This window comes from Monoraphidium neglectum (genome assembly GCF_000611645.1).
Source record: "Monoraphidium neglectum strain SAG 48.87 unplaced genomic scaffold scaffold00929, whole genome shotgun sequence".
Taxonomy (NCBI): Eukaryota; Viridiplantae; Chlorophyta; class Chlorophyceae; order Sphaeropleales; family Selenastraceae; genus Monoraphidium; species Monoraphidium neglectum.
This window is the reverse complement of record NW_014012699.1, coordinates 1-18,191: the sequence shown is the minus strand read 5'-3', so window position 1 is coordinate 18,191 and position 18,191 is coordinate 1. Positions and strand designations below refer to the sequence as shown.

At 67.6% G+C, this 18,191-nt stretch overlaps 5 protein-coding genes across 5 annotated transcripts; 2 read left to right on the top strand and 3 right to left on the bottom strand.

Moving 5' to 3' along the window:
* Window positions 1-938: 938 nt before the first annotated feature.
* On the bottom strand, window positions 939-1,376 carry MNEG_5971 (hypothetical protein; the record flags this gene model as incomplete). Its single annotated transcript, XM_014045559.1, has 1 exon — window positions 939-1,376. A coding segment is annotated over one exon (438 nt), but the record flags the coding sequence as incomplete, so codon positions are not given.
* Window positions 1,377-2,812: 1,436 nt separating this feature from the next.
* MNEG_5970 (hypothetical protein) lies at window positions 2,813-6,398 on the bottom strand (the record flags this gene model as incomplete). The annotated part of the gene is made up of 4 exons (XM_014045558.1): window positions 2,813-3,660; window positions 3,936-4,398; window positions 4,622-5,823; window positions 6,032-6,398. 4 exons carry the CDS (start codon window positions 6,396-6,398, stop codon window positions 2,813-2,815), a joined length of 2,880 nt encoding a protein of 959 aa, XP_013901012.1.
* Window positions 6,399-7,524: 1,126 nt separating this feature from the next.
* On the bottom strand, window positions 7,525-9,890 carry MNEG_5969 (3'(2'), 5'-bisphosphate nucleotidase; the record flags this gene model as incomplete). The annotated part of the gene is made up of 7 exons (XM_014045557.1): window positions 7,525-7,866; window positions 8,213-8,415; window positions 8,768-8,962; window positions 9,188-9,297; window positions 9,457-9,547; window positions 9,653-9,728; window positions 9,879-9,890. 7 exons carry the CDS (start codon window positions 9,888-9,890, stop codon window positions 7,525-7,527), a joined length of 1,029 nt encoding a protein of 342 aa, XP_013901011.1.
* A 1,161-nt stretch (window positions 9,891-11,051) lies between these two features.
* MNEG_5968 (enoyl-CoA hydratase) lies at window positions 11,052-15,739 on the top strand (the record flags this gene model as incomplete). The annotated part of the gene is made up of 8 exons (XM_014045556.1): window positions 11,052-11,225; window positions 11,436-12,035; window positions 12,379-12,550; window positions 12,895-13,730; window positions 13,913-13,998; window positions 14,221-14,537; window positions 14,721-14,948; window positions 15,324-15,739. The coding sequence occupies 8 exons, from the start codon at window positions 11,052-11,054 to the stop codon at window positions 15,737-15,739; spliced, it is 2,829 nt and encodes a 942-aa protein (XP_013901010.1).
* A 1,046-nt stretch (window positions 15,740-16,785) lies between these two features.
* MNEG_5967 (hypothetical protein) lies at window positions 16,786-18,062 on the top strand (the record flags this gene model as incomplete). Its single annotated transcript, XM_014045555.1, has 3 exons — window positions 16,786-16,915; window positions 17,261-17,285; window positions 17,693-18,062. The coding sequence occupies 3 exons, from the start codon at window positions 16,786-16,788 to the stop codon at window positions 18,060-18,062; spliced, it is 525 nt and encodes a 174-aa protein (XP_013901009.1).
* Window positions 18,063-18,191: the final 129 nt, after the last annotated feature.

The following is an 18,191-nucleotide window of genomic DNA, read 5'->3' as shown; positions in this document are numbered from 1 at the left end:
TGGCGCCCGGCGAGGGCGCGGACGGCGCGTCCTGCGGGATGCACAAGCGGGACGCGCGCGTAATTGCTCACACCGCACTTGAGCGGCGCGGGGTGCGGGCTGGGATTTTGCACGGCGCGCGCTTCACAGTTTCCGGGCGCGACACAGGTGGCGGGCGCCCGCCGAGACGTCCACACGTCGGCCACCGCGTCACTCAAAGGTCCCCGCCACTTCCCACTCATGAACTGCAGCACGCGGATGGCGCCGCGCTGCTGTCTGCCCACTCACCCGCGCCGGCCTGCTCGGGCTGCTGCCGCCTGGGGCGTCTCCGCTGCCGCTGCCGCTGCCGCTCCCGCCCTTCTCTTTCTTTCTTCTCGGTGCCTCCTTCGAGTCCCCCAGCGTGGGCCATGCGGCGGTGGCGCTGCCCAGGGCTACCGGCGCAGCCGGCGCCACCACCTCCGTCCCCGCCTGCGGGCGCGTGCAGGCGGTGCGCGCAGAGCGGCCACCCAGGGGTGATCAGTTGCTGTGGCTGGAACGCGCTCGAGGTGACCGCATGTGCGAGTGCCCTTCAAGCAGCTGCAGGGCGCAGCATGTGCGGCAGAACACGTGCCGGGGTGGGTGACTGCGTGTGCAGCGCGCGGCTGCGCCATGACTTCAGCGAGCGCTTTGACCTCGTGCAGTAGGTGGCGTGGCGCCAGCCGCGGCCCGCCGGCCCACCTTTCTCCAGGCAGGCTTCAGCGGCTTGGGTGCCTCCTTGACGCCGTCTTTGGAGTCCTCCTGGGGGGGAGGGACAGCCGGTGTGGCCAGGGCTTAGCAAGCCGGCTGCGGTGGGGCAGCTGCGCCGCGATGCTAGTGCCCGAGGGGGCGGCCAAAGGCTCCGCTTGGCTGCGCCCTCCAGCAGCGGGTCCCAGTGTTCTGGGTGGTTTGAATTGCCTGTGTACAGGTTGAGAGGCACTCACCGTGCTGGTAGCACCAACGTTGTCAGCTGCATCAACGCCGCCGGCTGCCCCGCCGCCGCCGCCGCCTGCTGCTCCTCTCTCCTGGGCGTCGATTTCGGCAGCAGCGCCTTGAACGACGTCCTGCTTTACATCTGATTGTCCCTCACTGCTCTGCCGGCCCTTGCTGCTGGGCTGGGCGAGGACTGCGGGCTTGCCATCGCTGTCCGCCCGCTTGCCGGAGCCAGCCTGCTCAGGCCCGGCCTGGTTTGCATTGGCTCCATCCGATTCCGGCTTCGCCTCAGTCTGGGATGCCGCTGCAACGGCGGCCACTGGCGAGGGCTCCTGACTGGTGGGCGCCCCCTTCACGACCTTGGCCCAGCCACTCTTCAGGACGGGCCGCGGAGCCTGCGATTCGCCCTGAACGGCCGATTGCGAAGCGCTCTGCGTCTCTTGCTCCATCTTGGCACGAGGGTATGCAATCTGCCGATGCCGCCTGGGAGGCGGCTGTATCAAATCGTGTACTCTATGTCAGCTGCGTGTTGGAGACGCTCACGCTCTGAGAGATGGGCCGCTTTGTGTGTGCCGAGATTGCACTGCCGAGGCGGACCCAGTTGACGAGGACTGATGAGGAACCCACTGTCTACAGCATGCTGGGCTTCATAAGGGTACGGTGGGACACGGAGCTCAAGGCGTTCAAGGGCAATGCCCGCGGCTGGTGACGCCACAGCGTCACTTGGGCGCACAACAGCCATGGCCAGGCCCGTCCCGACCAGTGTGCAGTCTCAGGGGCGGATGCGCGCATACGCATACGCATACGCATGCACGCGCGCACACACACACACACACACACACACACACACACACACACACACACACACACACATACACACACGCACGCACGCACGCACGCACGCACGTGCGCACAGTCCATGCATGCGCTGCCGCATGCAACAACGTGCTTGCACAAGCATACGCCCTTTCCGGCGCTTACTATGTCTGGGTTAGTCCGGCTTCAGAGGTGAGGGTCACAACTTGCAGGGGTCTTGTTACCCGCCATCATGGGCCAACTGGTCAGGACATGGCTCGCCATGAAAGCCCCCTACTTCTCGCGCTGCCGCAACCCCTCAATAGAGACCTCATTGTGGTCAGATAGAGGCGCGCGCTGCTGTGAGACGCGGCACACACGCACGGCAGAGCGCAAGTGCACATTAGAGACGCACCGGTGCATACCATTCAGCCGGGCCGCCGGGTGTCCACGAGGCCCGGTGACGCGGCCTTGCCGCCAGGTGGAACAAAAGAGGTGCTTGACAAAGCACGCGCAATTTTCAGGTGCCATGCGCATCGCCCGGCGCCGGTTGGCGGGCGTGCAGCAAGCAGCGCAAGTACAACCAGCAATGCCCTCAAACACGCCTCGCCGGGTCGTTTGTGCTGTGCTGAGCGCATTGATTGATGACAGCCCTACCCCAGGTTCCCCCTGCCTACAGGCACCAGGGTCCCCTGCCTGCCCGCCGTCGCCCAGACCGCAGAGCGGTGCGGCTGCAAAATTGGCAAGGGGCCGGCGGGGCGCCATGCCCGCGATTGGGCCCAAAGCTATGTATTCAGATCAGGTGCAGTTCCAGTTGCAAGCGTTGAAGGTGTTGGGAGAAAGATTGGAGCGGGCCGCGAGCGTAGCCTTCACGCGCCGCTGTGCTGCACTGGATGCGCTGCACAGCCGGGCGGCCTGCGCTGCTGCGCCGCTCAACTCAAAGATGATCGCGTTGCCCTCGCCCCCGCCAAAGCTCAATGTACCCCCCTGCCGCAGGGGCCGCGCGGAGGGGCCCCCGCGGCTGCGACGGGCCGGCCCGGCGGCCGCCAGCACGAGCGAGACCTCGCGTGCGCCCCTACACGACAGCCGCTCAATCGAACGACTGCACCAGCCCCTGGTCGCGCTCGCGCCCGCCATCGCTGTCGCCGCCCTCGGAGGCGCCGCCCTCGGCGCTGTCGCCGCACTCGACCGCCAGCAGCTCAAGCTCCTGAGAGAAGCCGTCTATCAAGTCCGTAAAATCCATGCCGTCCACCTTTGGAGAACCGAGGTCGCCGTCGCCGCCGGGCCACGGCAGGTCGATTAGGTGCGGCGGGGGCAGGAGGGGCTGCTCCTGCTGCTGCTGCTGGTGCTGCTGCTGCTGCTCCTGCTGCTGCTCCTGCTGCTGCTGCTGCTCTTGCTGATGCCCCTGGCCCCGACGCTGCTGCTGCTGCTGCTGCTGCTGTTGTTCTTGGTCGCGCTCGATTGCGGGGCTGGACGACGCCGGCTCGCCGCTGGCGGCGGCCTCGGCGACGCGCGGCAGGGGCAGGCTGTCGCTGCCGCGCAGCGTGCGCCCGCCGCGGCTGCCGATCGGCTCCAGGCCCTCGCCGCCGGGCTGCAGCGGCCCGCCTCCGAGCGCGCCGCCGCTGTGGCCGGACACCGGTTCTGAGTGATAGTGCTCGAGCAAGTGCGTCCCCGGCAGCGGGAGGCTGCCGCCCGCCGTTTGCAGGAATGGCGGCTGTGCCAGCAGCCCGCTCGGCGCCAGCCCCGCCCCGAAGCCCGCCTGGAGCAGCAGCTGCTGCTGCTGCTGCTGCTGATGGTGGTAGCGCAGCTGCAGCTGGCGCAGCTGCTGCGCCGACGCCGCCGCGGCCAGGGTAGGGGTGGAGCGGTAGCGCGCCGCTATGTCAAAGCCGCCCTGGTCATCTAAAGCCTCCGCCTTGAAGTGGACCCCTGCGGCCGCCGCTGCGCAAGCGAGGGGAACGAGTGGGCGAGGGCGCCGGCGGAGGGGGGGGAGCCGTGAGCAGGCGAAGGGGCGTGGAGGCGCCGCAGTGCCCAGAGGGGGCCGCGATTGGAATGACAGAGAGCATACGCAGCGGCTCGCGTGCAGCAAGCGCAGGCCGCGCCAAAAAAACGCGCCTTCCAGGCGTCAATGACCCATCCCCCTGCACTCCCAATACCCCAGAATCAGAACGGCCCAGTCACTGATTGAACGTGCAAACGCGACGCGGGATGCTCACCTGACCCCAAGCTGGCAGACCTCAGCGGCGGCGCCTGGGGCTCGCCAGTGGCCCCGTCCGGGCCCCCATCGCCACGCATCGCATGCGCATGCTGCGGCACGCCGCCGCCCGCGCCCCACGGCTCCGCCGGCGACCGCAGCGGCTGCGACGACGCGCCGCGGAGGAGCGGCGCCCCGGCTGACCCGTTGCGCGGCGCGGCGCGGCCGAGGGCGTCGTCCGCCATGCTGCGGCGCTTGAGGGGCCGCTCGTGGTCGGGGAGCCCCGGGAACGCGCCGAAAGGCGGCGAGATGGGCCCGCTGCTGCACACTGACGGCACGGCGTCCGGGCTGCCAATCCGCGTGAGCGGCGAGCGCGAGACGCCGCCGCCGCCGCCCCCCGAGGCGTCCAAGCCGCCGGGCATGCCGGCCGCCATCGCGGCCAGCCGGGTGGCGGGGGAGGCGGTCGGCGCGCCCAGCACGGGTGACTGCGTAGGGGGGGGGGAGGAGGAGGGGTGTCAAGCAATCTGCTTGTCAAGCGTCTTTGCATCGGCAGGCGTCGTGGAAAGCACACCCAGGGACAAACGCAACCCCCAAGAAACGAGCAAGCCGCCATGCGCAGGCCCTGAATCCACTCCGGTCGCTCGCGATCCTCGACCCCCCTCCCAGTGCACGGCCCCCACGCCCGCTGCGCGCGGCCCTGCCGCTCACCGGCCGCCCTGTCAGCGCCAGCCACGCCTCAGTGTCAAACATGCGCTCGAACCGCATGAGCATCTGGATGTACGCCGCGTTGACCTGCTTCAGCGCCGCCGCCGCGCGCGCCCCCTCCAGCCGCAGCCCTGCCTCCCAGAGAACCTCCCCCCAGCCGCCCGACGCCGTCACCGCGCAGTACCCGCCGCGCTGCACGACGGCCGCGAAGAGCGCGCGCAGGTCGAGCGCGCGGCCGGCGACGCAGGGGGTCTGCAGCTGCAGCAGGTGGAGCGGGGCGGTGGGCGCGAGGCCGGCGAGGTAGTCCGCCATCGCCGCCACCGCCTCGCTGCCGTCGCCGGGGAGCGGCGAGAGGTCGGTGCGCGCGCCGCCGAGGCCGCCCGCCCCGCCGCGGGCGAGGTGCGGCGCGGGCGGCCGCGAAGGGGACGGCGAAGCGGCCGCTGCTGCTGCGGCGGCGGCGGCGGCGATGCCGCCCCACGGGCCGTGCGGCGTGAGCTGCGGCGCCGAGTGCTGCTGCTGCAGCGCGTGGCTGGTGAGCAGCGCGCGCTGCTGCTGCTGCGCGAGCACCTGCTGCATGTGCATCAGGTGCTGCCTCTGCTGCTGCTGCTGGTGCTGCTGCAGGCGCTGCTGGTGGTGCTGCGCAGCGGCGAGCCGCTGCCGTTGCTGCTGCTGCTGCGCGACGAGCATGGAGCGCTGCTGCTGCTCGTGAGACAGGAGGTCCAGCACAGAGTCAGACAAATGTGTCGGCAAAAGCGGCGCCGCGCCGGGCGTCTGTGACATCTGCAGCCCGCTGCTCGTGCCCTTCAAGGCCGGGCGCGGCACGTGCGGGGCGGCGCCGATCGAAGGGGAGCTGCCGGCGAACGCCGCGGCCGCCGCGGCCTGGTAGGCGCCGCCGGCAAACGGGTTGGGCTTCCTCGCCGGCGCGCAGCCGCTGCTGCTGCTGTGGCCGCTGCCGCTGCGGCCGGGGCCGGTGCCGGTGGCCGCTGATGCGACGGCGGCGGCCGCCGCGGGCGGCAGCGACGCGTGCCAGGGGTCCTCTGGGACAAGGGCGGGCTGCAGCAATTGTTGCTGCTGCTGCATCGGCTGCTGCTGCTGATGGACCTGCGACTGCAGCTGTTGCTGCTGCTGTTTCTGCTGCTGCTTGTCCTGGGGCGCCGTCACCTCGTAGCCATGGTGAAGCATCCAGTCGCCAATGTGCTGCTTGCCTGCATTTTTGAGGGCGGGGCACACGGATGCACATGGGGCACACACACGCAGATTGGGCGCTTGCTCCCATCCGATTGCTGGCAGCAAAATAGGGGGGAACTGCGCGGCGCCCCAGCCCAGCCTCACGCAAGGAAGCTTGTGAGCGCTTGGCGCGCTGGTCCCTCGAGCGCCGCGCGACGCGCCGGGAGCACGCGGCACCCTGCGCACCGTCCTTCAGCCGTATGCTGTGGCGCCACTTCTTGGCCGCGCCCTTGCCACCAAGCCGCTCAAACTCTGTCGGCGAAACCTCGCGGGCTGCGTCAGTGCCGGGGTTCACGATGATGCGGCCCTTGGGCAGCTGCATTATGCCTGTTACCGTGCCGCACTCGACGGCCAAGCTCACGCTGAGGCCGCCGCCGCCGCTGCCTTGGGGCTCGAGCGGCAGCGACGCGGCGGCGGCGGCGGCCATCAGCATCGCGTGCGGCGGCGTGCCGAGCGACATGTGCGGCGACTGGCCGGCGGCGACAGCGGGCGGGGGCCAGCCGGCCAGGCCGAAGCTGTGGTCAAACACTGCGTCGCCCCCGTAGTAGTCCATCCCGGCCGCCAGCACCCTCTCGCCGCAGGACTGAGCGCCGGGCGCGCTCAGCGGCCTGCCTGGCGCCGCACTGAATCAGTCAGCAGCGGCGCAGCGCAGCGCGTCGATGCGGCCTCCTTCGCCGGAGGGCCTTAAGTTTGGGGGACAACATGCGGAGGCAAGTTTCACTCAAAGGTGTCCCAGGATGCCACCAGGTGCGACTGGACGTTCGGCAGGGCGGGGGCCCTTCCCTGCAGCAGTCGTCTTGGCTGCTCCCACATGGCAGCCATGCGGGCCGCACCTTGGCGCCCCCCTGGCCGTCCAACTGGGGCGTAGCCCAGACGCCACCTCTCCAGCTACTAGGGCGCGCAGAGAGCAATGCGCGCTGCCGTTTAGCACCGAATGCGACTTCCTCCTTCCGGGGCACAAAGGAACCTTGCGTCCGGCTTGAGTTCACGCGCCAAGAGACGTGCCTATGGCCATCCTGCTCGGTGACAGGCTGTTTCGCGCCCGTAGACACCGGGACAGGCGTCGGTGCCCTGGATTTGCCGGGTGATCTCACTGTTGCGGGTGTGTGGTCCGATTTACTGCCTTATATCCTTGTGTAATCACGCATTCTGCAGAGAACACCGCCCCTACGCACGACGCGTGGGTCGAGTGCCACACCCTCGCTCAAAGAGCGCCCCTCCAAGGCAAGAGGCGCCTCGTTGTTATAGAGAATCTATGAAACTGATTGTGTGTCATGCTACAGATGTACGCACTCTCCGCTCCAGGCTGCTGTAATGCACCGACTGCGGAAGCCAGGGCGAGAGTGCGTCGAAGGGAATGACCCCCAATGGAATTACGCCGCCTAGGCCGCTCTCAAAACGTCTGCACGGGTGCAAAGCAACCCTTGTGCGCTCAAAGGAATACACAGGACCGCAGGAGAGAAGCTGTTAACCCAGCTCCACCTGCGTCTCTGTGGGTAACACAACCGCAGTGACAGGCAGCAAATCCAGCTAGCACTCGCGGGTGCCAGGTTGTCTGTAAATAGGCATATGCCAGCGAATAACATATACCTGCCAGTCAAGAGCGCCGGCAGGTCCCCAATCAGACCCCAGCAGACACCGTTATGACAGTCCACGTCCGTGACTCGGTTACTCCAGGCCTAGGAACCGCTGGAACCTGCCCCTGCCGCTGCCCGCGCGGCCTCCGCCGCCGCCACCGCCGTAAGCAGCGCTGCATGCGCCCGTGGCGGCCCCGCGACTATCCCCCTATCCAGGTCCAGCCACCGCCCGCGCGAAAAGTCCAGGCGCGCGCCGCCGGCGTCGGTGACGCGCCCGCCGGCCTCCTCCACGATTACGAACCCCGCGCAGTGGTCCCAGATCTTCTCCCGATACGAGGGCGGCGGGAACCTCATGAAGATGGACGCATCGCCGCGGGACAGCAGGCCGTACTTGACCTGGCTGTCCATGCGCAGCGGCGGCAGCGTGACACCCATCAAGCGCGCCTGCCGCGCGCGCGTCATGGTGGGCCGGAGGGTATGCGAGGTGAGGCTGCGCACACACTCGGCGGGCGCCTTGGCGTGCAGTGTGCCGATAATCAGCAGACTGGATGACCACACGCGCCTGGCAGTGGCCCCATTTTGAAGGCCGAATGAGGGGTGCTAAGCTGCAACGCTGTTGCTGCCCCAGCCAGCCCTGTGCTCCCTCTAGCTGCCCACACCTCTGGCAAAACGTGTCCCACCGAGAAATTGCGCACGCAAGGATGCAAAGCCACACATGCACACACACACACACACACGGACACGCACACATGCACCCACAATAAGACGAGCATGCAGGACTGCAGCGCACCACTTGGCCGGTGAAGCTGTGGTCCGAGTGGCGGCTCTCAAACGACTCCATGAACCGCGCTCCGCTGTTGTCTGCGACGTCGTTCACGCGGATCCGCTGCAGCGGGGCAGCTGCATCCCAGAGGTCGGCCGCGTACGCCCCAGCCCCGCGGTGCGCCAGGAACAGGCAGCCGCGGCCGGCCTCGCCGCTGCGCGAGGCGGCGGCTGGGCGGGGAGATGGGGGGTGGGGAGCACGGGCGGCGTGCGAGGGGCGAATGTCATGGTGGTGGCGAACGGCTGACGTGTCGTCGGCGCTGGGCCAGAGCAGCAGCGGTGGAGTCGGTGGCACCACAATCACATGGTCAGTGCAACGCCTCGCCAGACATAACCATGCAGACCCCGCCGCAATGTTCATGACGACTATGACCGCCCCACCCGCGCTCTGCGGCCAGCATCAGCTGCCTCGCTCTTCACCCGGCCGAGGCGCCTCCTCCTCAACCGCGCCCTGCTCCCCCAGTCCTGGGCCCCCGCATCTGTGCCCCCCTTCCAGCCCCGGCGCCGCCCCTCGTCCGCCTACCCGCGCCACCGTCCTCGTCGGTTATGAGGTCCTGAGGCAGGTTGGGGCAGCCCAGCACTCCAAGCTCGACCTCGCCGTCCTGCAGCATGCCCAGACAGACTGCATACTGCCGCATGCCCACAAAGCCGCGCGTGCCATCGATGGGATCCAGCACCCAGTGGCGGCCAGCGGGGCCGCCCGCTGACTGGCCAAGGTCTGCAGGATAAAGGGGGGCGCAGGCGACGTTGAGTCAGCCGCTTGTTGTGCGGGCCAACACAGCAGGCTCTTGCAGCTATGGCACAGTCAGAAGGGTAACAACCCAAGGGTTGTTAGCGGGGACTGGCGAGAGGACGACAACACCACCAGGCGCATGCTCTGCTGAGTGCATGGGCGCGCCCTGTCGGCCGCTGCTGTCCTGGGTGGCGGCCGCGGACTGCTCACCGATGAGCGCAATGACGTCATCCCCTGTCAGCGGCTCGCCGCCGGCCTCAACCACGACGCTGTTGACAATGTCTGTGATGCGCTGCAGCATCGCCGCACCGCTCGGGTCCCTGTCATGAGTGTTTGCAGTCGCGCAGGACGGAAAACATCAAGCGGAGGACGGGCTGTCAAGGGGCAAGGTGTCACCCGCAGCCGTGAGCCACTGTCAAGGACGCCGCGCCGCCTTTGCCTCTGGCGGCAGCCGTATGCTGCCCATGAGATGCGCGCACTTGAGGCTGGCGGAGTCCTCCTCGGCCACCATCGACAGCCTGGTGTCCGGGTCGACGCGCGACAGCGCCCACGCCACCAGCACCTGCGCGCCTGCGAGTCCCCGTGCGGGGGGCAGCAGGGCAGCGCCGGGCCTGTCAGCAAGGCGCTGCGGGCGCGTGCCGTCTTCGCACATCAGGCCCTTCAGCGTCAGCCCACCGTAATCGGCCACGGTCACGGGGGAGTCGTCCTGCTTGTCTACTTTCTCTGCATCGCTCAGCTGCTGCTGTACGATCTGCGGTGCGCCATGAGGAACATGACATGAGTGGTTGGGTGCCAGAGATGGGACGGGCACTGTTACGCCCAGACGCGGGTGCAGGCCTTGGCGTGCATTTCCCTGCAGCAGCACAAGCAGAGCGAGGCATGGCAGCGCACCGGCGCGCACCCGGCACAACATTGAAGCAAGCCGCACTGCCTCGCATGCCGCCTGCAGTTCCTTTGCGTATCTAGCGTCCACGAGCTGTGGCGCGCTGCTGACGACCGCAGCTGAGCTCGCCACGGGAGCAGCCATGGTCGCGCGAGGCACAGCCAGGGCCCTAGACGCACAACCAATTGGGCTGGTGGCCCGTCTCAATTGCATCCCGATCGACCACACCAGGGTATGCGCGAGTCTGTGCGTGGTGCTTGCAGCCCCTAGAAATGAAGAAGTGCGGCACCTTTTCAGCGAGACGTGGTTTGTGCACGTGATATCAATATAGTTTGTATCAGAATACTAGAGAGCCAGGCCCACGAATGGGTGTATGCCCACAACTTTATCGTCACTGCCTCACTCACTTGGTCACCAACAGGACGATGCACGCTTTGCACCACATGGTGTAAAATGCAGCACAGATTTTGCGTTCAAGCCAGAAAAATCAATATCACAGACACAGCGCTTTGCTTGCGCGGTATGGCGCCACGCCCAGACGCAGTTCCCACAGCGTGTGGGGCTGGTCAGCACTGCCGTCTCCAAACTGACCAGAGGACAGGGACAAAGGTGGGCATTTGTCATACCATCAATGTGATCCGAGAAGAAACCCTTTTTGTCCTGTCCTGTCCATGGACCGTTGCTGGCGAGGCGTTGCATGAAATCGATCGCTTGACGCAGGTTTGACTTGTCGCACAGCGAGGCCACATCATCACATGGCAATGTCATGCACTCGGGGACATATGCCACGCCATTTCTATTTGCATGCTTTATCTGCAACTCGCGGATGAGGCCGCCCGGCCGTCACACCTCGCAGTGGTACCAGCCGGCCACACGCCTGGGAGGCCACCGGTGCTGCATCAGCAGCTCATCACACATCCGGGCACCTTGCTTCACACATCTGCATTTCATGTATAGACCGCAGCAGGTGCTCTAACAACCATTGCACGTTGCTTTCAGCGTCCTGATCTCTCGGAACGAGATCGCACCAACAGCGAGGCGGGGGAATGATTGAGAGCCCCTCTCCCCTGAGATACTTGGGGGGCTTTGCAGTGATGGTAGCACTGGTTGTTCTGCCAGTTGCTTACGCTTTCCTCAAACGCCGGGCCCCCGCTGCCTTCAAGCCGTTGCGGACGTAGACACTTGGCCGAGATGTTATTGGAGGCGCTGGCTGCGACGACAGTGGGCCCGACCATGGGCGTGGGCGCGCATGTAATGCGCCGCGCGCTCGCCAGCGTCAGCATGTTGACGGAGCTCGCCAGCGCGACGAGGGCAGCACACCTGTGGAGCGCGTACAGCACCGCTCAGGCAAGCAGTCAGCTTCAGGTGAGCAGGTCACTGGCTTGCCCAGCTACGGCTAAGGCTTGGTCAGCGGCCTGCAGGGGGTCCACAGGTTGTGAGCAAGCTGCTGACCTCAGCTGGGCTGTTGCTGTTTGGCTTGCATGCGTCTTCACACGTGTGCGTGCACACGCGCACACTTGCACACACGCACTCGCACGCACACGCACACGCACACGCACACACAACCCCGCCCAGGTCACCGTCGAGCCCCTGGGCGGCACGCACGAGGGCATCAGCCTGCTCACCCTCGACCGCCCCGACGCCCGCAACGCCCTCGGCCGCCGCCTCGTCCGCGAGCTCCTAGAGGCTCTCGACACCCTCCGCCAGGAGCGCACCACGCGCTGCGTGCTGCTGCGCAGCCGCGTGCCCGGCTGCTTCTCCGCGGGCGCCGACCTCAAAGAGCGCGCGGCCATGACGCACCAAGAGGCCGCGGAGTGCGTCGCGTCGCTGCGGCGGCTTATGGGGGAGGTCGCGCGGCTGCCCATGCCGACAATCGCCGTGCTGGAGGGCTATGCGCTGGGGGGCGGCGCCGAGCTGGCGCTCGCGTGCGACCTGCGCGTTGCGTCGCGCGGCGCGTCGCTCGCGTTTCCGGAGGCGCGGCTCGGGATCATCCCCGGCGCCGGCGGCACGCAGCGGCTGCCGCGGCTGGTGGGCGTGGCGGCGGCCAAAGAGCTCGTGTTCACGGCGCGGAGGGTGGGTGGCGAGGAGGCGGTGGCGCTGCGGCTGGTTGACCACTGTGTGGAGGAGGGGGGCGCGCTGGACCGGGCCCTGGAGATCGCCACAGACATCGCGCAGGTTTGTGATTGCAAGGGGTGGTTTGTGAATGAGTGAGAAGAAGAGTTCGCATGCGTGTGTGTGTGTGTGTATGTGTGTGTACGCATGCGCGTGCATATGGAACATCACGTGCACTTGCGTGCGTGCGCTTTGCTACGTGCTTGTAGGTGTCGTCTCCTTTCCCATGTTGTGTGCAAGTGCGGGTTGGCTTTGGGACAGCAGGGGTGAGTGACTCGGCACTTTTTCGCTTGTATAGCAGCGGGCAAACACGCCGCCCTGCAGTGCGCTCCCCACCCCGCAACGCCTAGCCGCCCCTCACCACTCCGCCCCACAAACCTCCAACCGACGACCCTTGCGCTGGCAGGCGGCGCCCCTTTCGCTGCGCATGGCCAAGGCCGCCATGGATGGTGGCAGCGAGGTGGACCTGCACAGCGGCCTCGCGTTGGAGGAGGCGTGCTATGCGCAGCTGCTCCCCACTCGCGACCGGCTAGAGGGCCTCAAGGCATTCGCTGAGAAGCGGTCGCCACGCTACACAGGTGAATAGGCGCGGCGGCAAGCCGGCGGCGCCGCTGCGCCGGCCGCAGGCGGCCATATGTCCGCGGTCTTTGGGTTGGCGTGTTGGTGAACACGCGTCTCAAACGTCGACGGCTTTGTGCCCTTTTTCGCGCTTGCATCAACCTTGATGTGTTTTTTGTAGATTGTACCTCACCTAGAAAACAAACTGTATTCTGTTGGCAGCAAGCCCGTGCAGGCGCATGGCGGTGGGGCGAGTGGTGACCAGCACGTGCGCTTTGACTGTATGACTTTCAAGTGTTTAGGTGACAGGCTACACCATGATGTAACTTGAGTTGGCCCTGGGAACCTTCCATGCTGCCTGTAGGGGCCCCTGCTGTGACGCGTCTCTTCAGCGGAAGCACATGCTGCAGCAGCAGCGTCTGGGCCAGAAGGACCACCTCGATGACTAACGAGGTGGGGGGCGGTAGGGGCGCTGGAAGGTTGCTCGGCCGCCCCAGCGACGGCAGGACCAGCAACAGCAGCATGTGGGGCGCAGCAAAGGCACCAGCCGCCGGCCGCTGCACCTTCAGCGTGTCCGCCAGTCTGCCAGCAGCCGGCGCCAGCTGGCCGCCGCGCCCGCCGCGAGACACCATCTTTGCCCTCAGCTCCGGGGCCCCGCCGAGCGCCGTGGCCGTCGTCCGAATTAGCGGGCCCTCGGCCGATGCGGCGCTCGCGGCCCTGTGGCCTGACCTCGCAGCGGGGCGCGCGCGGCTGCCGCGGCCACGGGAGATGCGCCTCGCAGAGCTGTTTGCTCCAGCGGCGGCCGCCAGCGGGGATGACGATTGCGGCGGCGCCGGCGGCACCGGCGGCACCGGCGGCAGCAGTGGCAGCGAAGGCGGCGACGGCGGCAGCAAAGGCGGCGGCGGCAGCGAAGGCGGCGGCGGCAGCGAAGGCGGCGGCGGCGCGGGGCGCGTGCCCCTGGACCGCGCCCTCGTCGTGCGGTTCCCCGGCCCCGCCAGCTTCACGGGCGAGGACACCGCGGAGCTGCACCTGCACGGCGGCGCCGCGACCGCCGCCGCGGCGCGCGCCGCGCTGCTCGCGCTGCCCGCGGGCCTGCGGGTGCGCGCGGCGGCGCCGGGGGAGTTCACGAGGCGGGCGTTCGAGGCCGGGAAGCTGGATTTGACGGAGGTGGAGGGGCTGGCTGACATCCTTGCGGCCCAGGTGGGTTGGGCGGCCGCCATAATCGATCGCATCACTGCACAGCAAAGACATGTGCAAGCCGGTTCTTTTGGCATCTACGCCGTGTCCGCGCGGTGACGATCCTTTGTTTCCGGCTGCATCCCGCCTGCGCGGCCCTCTGATTGGTTGCGCACGGGCGCCCCTGCGCGGCTGCGCCGCCGCAGAGCGAGGCGCAGCGGCGGCTTGCGGCGGCGGCGGCGGGCGGCGCGGCGCGGCGGGCCGTGGCGGGCTGGCGTCAGACTCTTGCCAGGTAAGGGGGATGGCCGTCGTGTGCCTGCTCGCAGTCAGCTGCAGAGGTGTTACCCAAATTGAGGGCGGCGGAGGTGCATGGTGTCTGATTGGGTCAAGAGGTGCGGCCAAGGCCTGGAACGGGCGAAAGGCGTGCCCTTGCGCAGGGTTTTGAAGGAGGCCAGGATCCCCTCTCTCCTGCTCGGTCAGCATCAATTTCTGATGGTGGGCACCAACGGCGCAGGTGCGCAGCGCGCCTGGAGGCCGTCCTCGACTTTGGAGAAGACGCCCAGCTCGGCTCCTCCGAGGCGGCCGCCGCGATCTCAGATCTGCGCGATCTCGCGCGCGACCTGGGGCGCCACGCGGCCGCGTTCGCGCGCGCCGACCTTGTCCGCGCCGGCCTGCGCGTTGTGATCGCGGGGCGCCCAAATGGCGGCAAGAGCAGCCTGCTGAATTTGCTGGCCGGCCGCGAGGCCGCCATAGTGAGTGCGACGCCAGGCACGACGCGGGACATCGTGGAAGCCCCGCTGCTGCTGGCGGGCCACCATGTGGCCGTGGCAGGTGAGGGGCGGGCAACGCCTGGGCAGAGGCATGTGGCGAGTGGGTCCGGCTGGTTTTGAAGATTGGAAGGGCGCAGGTCGCTGCACCGGAGGGTTCTAGCAGTCTGCCGCTGCTGCCACGCTCTGCTGGTATGACCCGCTCCGTTCCAACACGCGCTGCACGTGTGGCCTCCCTCCACCACAGATAGCGCCGGGCTGCGCCCCACGGATTGCCCGATCGAGGCTCAGGGCATCAGCCGCGCGCTGCAAGAGGCAAAAGAGGCCAATGTCCTGCTCTGGGTGTGCGACGCCGAGCAGCTCTTCAACTCCGCGACCGGGTCAACCCTGGCAGCGCCTGTGCCAGTCCCGACAAGGCCGCCGCCGCCGCCGCCGCCGCCGCTGCAGCAGCAGCAGCAGCAGCAGCAGCAGCAAGGTCAGCAGGTTGTCCTGCATCCACACTACCAAGACAGCCAGGGAGGACGTGATTTGGCCCCTGAATGGCTGGCGGGTGTCCTGCAAGAAATTTCTGAAGCCATTGGCTCAAGCACTGGCAGCATGAACGGCATTGGTTGGAGGGGCGGCCTCAGCGGCGGCAGCAACAGCGGCGGCGCCAGCGGCGGCAGCAGCTGCCAGCCGGCAGCGTCACCACAGGTGCTCATTTTGTTGAACAAGGCCGATCTTGTCGCGCCGCAGCGGCTGGAGGACGCCATGCGCACCGCTCGGCGCTGGCTGGCCGGCCCGGGCCGCCGCAGCGACGCCGAAAAGGGCCCAACCCCCGTCCTGCTGGATCCTGTGTCGTGCGCGACAGGCTCAGGCCTGCGCGCACTGCTCGGGGCGCTGGGGGGCGCCGTGGAAGGCGTCCTGTCCCAAGGCGCAGCGGTGGGTGCGCCTGCGGCGCCGCTGCTGACGCGGCTGAGGCACCGAGAGCTGGCAGAGCGGGCGGCCTCGCACCTGCGGCGCGCCGCCGAGCTCGGCGGCGACGGCGGCGGCGGCGGCGGCTTCGGATCCGGCGGCGGCGGCAGCGACGTTGACTGTGACGCTGTCAACGGCAGGGGCGGCGGCGGCGGCGGCAGCGAGAACGCGTGTGTGCACGCGCTCGAGCTTGCAGCTGAGGAGGTGCGGCTCGCCGACGCTGCCCTGGCACAGCTGACAGGGGCGCCAGGGGCGCGCGACGTGGAGGGGCTCCTTGACCGCTTGTTCCGGGAGTTTTGCATCGGGAAGTGACGCGGCCCTGCAGCGCCTGCTGCGTGCGGGGTGCCCGTTTGAGGCCTCCCGCGGTGCGCTTGCGGCTCGTGCTCGTCCTGCCAGCACACCCTGATTGATCCAGGAGCTACGGCGCCACAGCTCAACTGGCGGAGCGGGTGCTTTGTGGCGAGCTGGCCGCTGCGTAGCAGGTCCGTGGCAGCCGGCGCCCTGTGCTGACTGTGGGATGAAGACCTGCTCAGCTTTGCGGGGTCATGACATAACCAGCCCGCGCTACCCGAAGAACCCTCTCAGACCCTGCCCGAAGCAATCAAACGCCCCACACAACCTATTCGCACCCCCCCCCGGGCCCCTTGCGCCCTGCCGCCGGCTTCAACTCCGCCCCCCCCCCCCTCCCGTCGCTAGGGGGGTGGCGGTACACCACCAGTTAGTTACACCCACCAGGAGTGGGAAGATCAAGACATGCATGGGATGCCGCCGCAAGCGTGCTTCTTGCAGCCTCAACATCCCATACCCATGCCTAGTCAAGATGCAGGTGATCAGCGCAGGTTTGGGCACCGACAAGCAAGCAGCCCGTCCCCCCCTGGTTCAATTGGCAATTCAAAGTGTTGGCGGCGCCGAAATCGCATGTGTGAACCTTTGGGCCCAGAGCGCCCATGTGTGCCGGCCTTGGATGTGCATGGCTTTATGTAAGCATATGTTGGCTGTCTTGAAGTTCAATGCTGTGGCGGGGGCCGCTTTTCTGGGCTGTCGCCGACATGGGGGGAGGATGGCATCAGGCACCGGCCAATTGCCATCATGCACGTTGACCCCGCGCCAGTCCCCTGCCGGCCCAGCAAGAGGGGATTGATGAGAATGATGTCTTCTTCTCGTTGCAAATGACATTGAGGGTTACCCAAACCAACCGGCAGCGCAAACGGAGTGAAGAGAAGCACCGGAGACACAAGCGGGGCCGCTGGCCGCCCAACGACGTGATACGCCCTCACCCAGTTCCCGATCCAATCACAGTGGTATAATTTGTTTCCGACACTTGTTTCAAGCCCAGCTAGGCTTTAGTCGCTTCAAAAATGGCCTTTGCGGGCTCCCTGCCCAGCTTCGCCACAAGTAGCTTGCAGAAACACGATAAGGGAAAGTTTTCTGGCAGCACCAGCTCGCAGAGCACCGACACCCTGGCCCGCGAAGCGGACCTGTGCACGAGTGAGGTGTGTGGAACGTGATCGGGTGTCTGGCACAAAAGATGCTGTTATCAGAGTTCAATGAATCTCTTAGTGGCCAGCTGGGCTCCGCAAGGCCTCGCCCACCGAGGCCTGCGGTCACATGTGCCCGGGGCTGTGCCCCTGGCACGCGCGTCGGCCACGATCGGCTTGTCGCTGCGCCAGCGTGGGTATTTCGATGCATCAACATCGCCTAGACGGATGGGGCAGGCTTGTATCATCCGATCGCATTCTTACACGCCTTTGAACTACCACGCGGATTACTGTGGTTCCTGGCGTTCAGAGCCTGAGAACGCAAAGCCTTGTCCCCACATCGATACCCTTACAGGCATCCTCGCCGAGCGGCGCCCACTGTAAGCAGCCGGCCATCACATGCGCTGCCCATGCGGCGTGGCCTGCAGCCATTCCAGCGGGCGCGTGCCTGCTGTGTGCCGAGACCGGCGTTTTTGGCGGGAGCAGCGAAAGTCAGAAAGAGCGCCGTGAGAGTCCGACGAAGTGCGTCAACGCAGGGCCCAGCGCGGAGCTTGAGGAGATGCTGAGGTGTGCAGGTTCCCAAGGGTGCGGAACGGTCGCGGCGGGCCCCGGCCAATCCGTCAGAAAACCACGCAGCTGGCGGCCAGCACGGCCGCGCACAAGCCGCTCGCAGGGGCGCCCGGTCCGGCCCCGCTCGGACGCCTGTTGCCCCTTCTCACCCGCCGCGCCGCCAGACCCGTCATCATGCGCACGCGCGCGCGCCCCTTCTGGCCCCGCCCGCCCACAGGCACCACAGTGACCGCGAGGCGGGGCTGATGCCGGACCCCCGCTACCTAGACGCGGCCGCCGCGGCTGCGGCTGCAGCCGTGGCCGCCGGCGCCGCCTGCGGCGGCGAGGGCCTCACCCCCCAGATGCGCGCCGTCGTCGTGTCTTGGCTGGTCGAGGTCGCCGGCGAGTTCCGCCTGCAGCCCGAGACGCTGCACCTTTCCGTCGCGCTGCTCGACCGCTTCCTGTCGGCCGCTGCGCCGCACGGCGTGCCGCGCGGTGTGCTGCAGATGGTGGCGGTCTCGTGCGTCATGGTCGCCTGCAAGGGGCTCGAGGTGAGGCGGGGCACCCGGCCGGCTGGGCTGGCCGTGCTGCTGTGGCTCTGTGAGTAGCAAGGACCCCTGTTGGGTCGCAGTGGTAAGCATCTGGCGGGCGCCGGCACACTGCTGCCCCTTTCCCTACCTGCGGCGGCACGGCGCCCCCCCCAGCCCCCAACCTTGCCCTCTGGCGCCCCTCCCTCG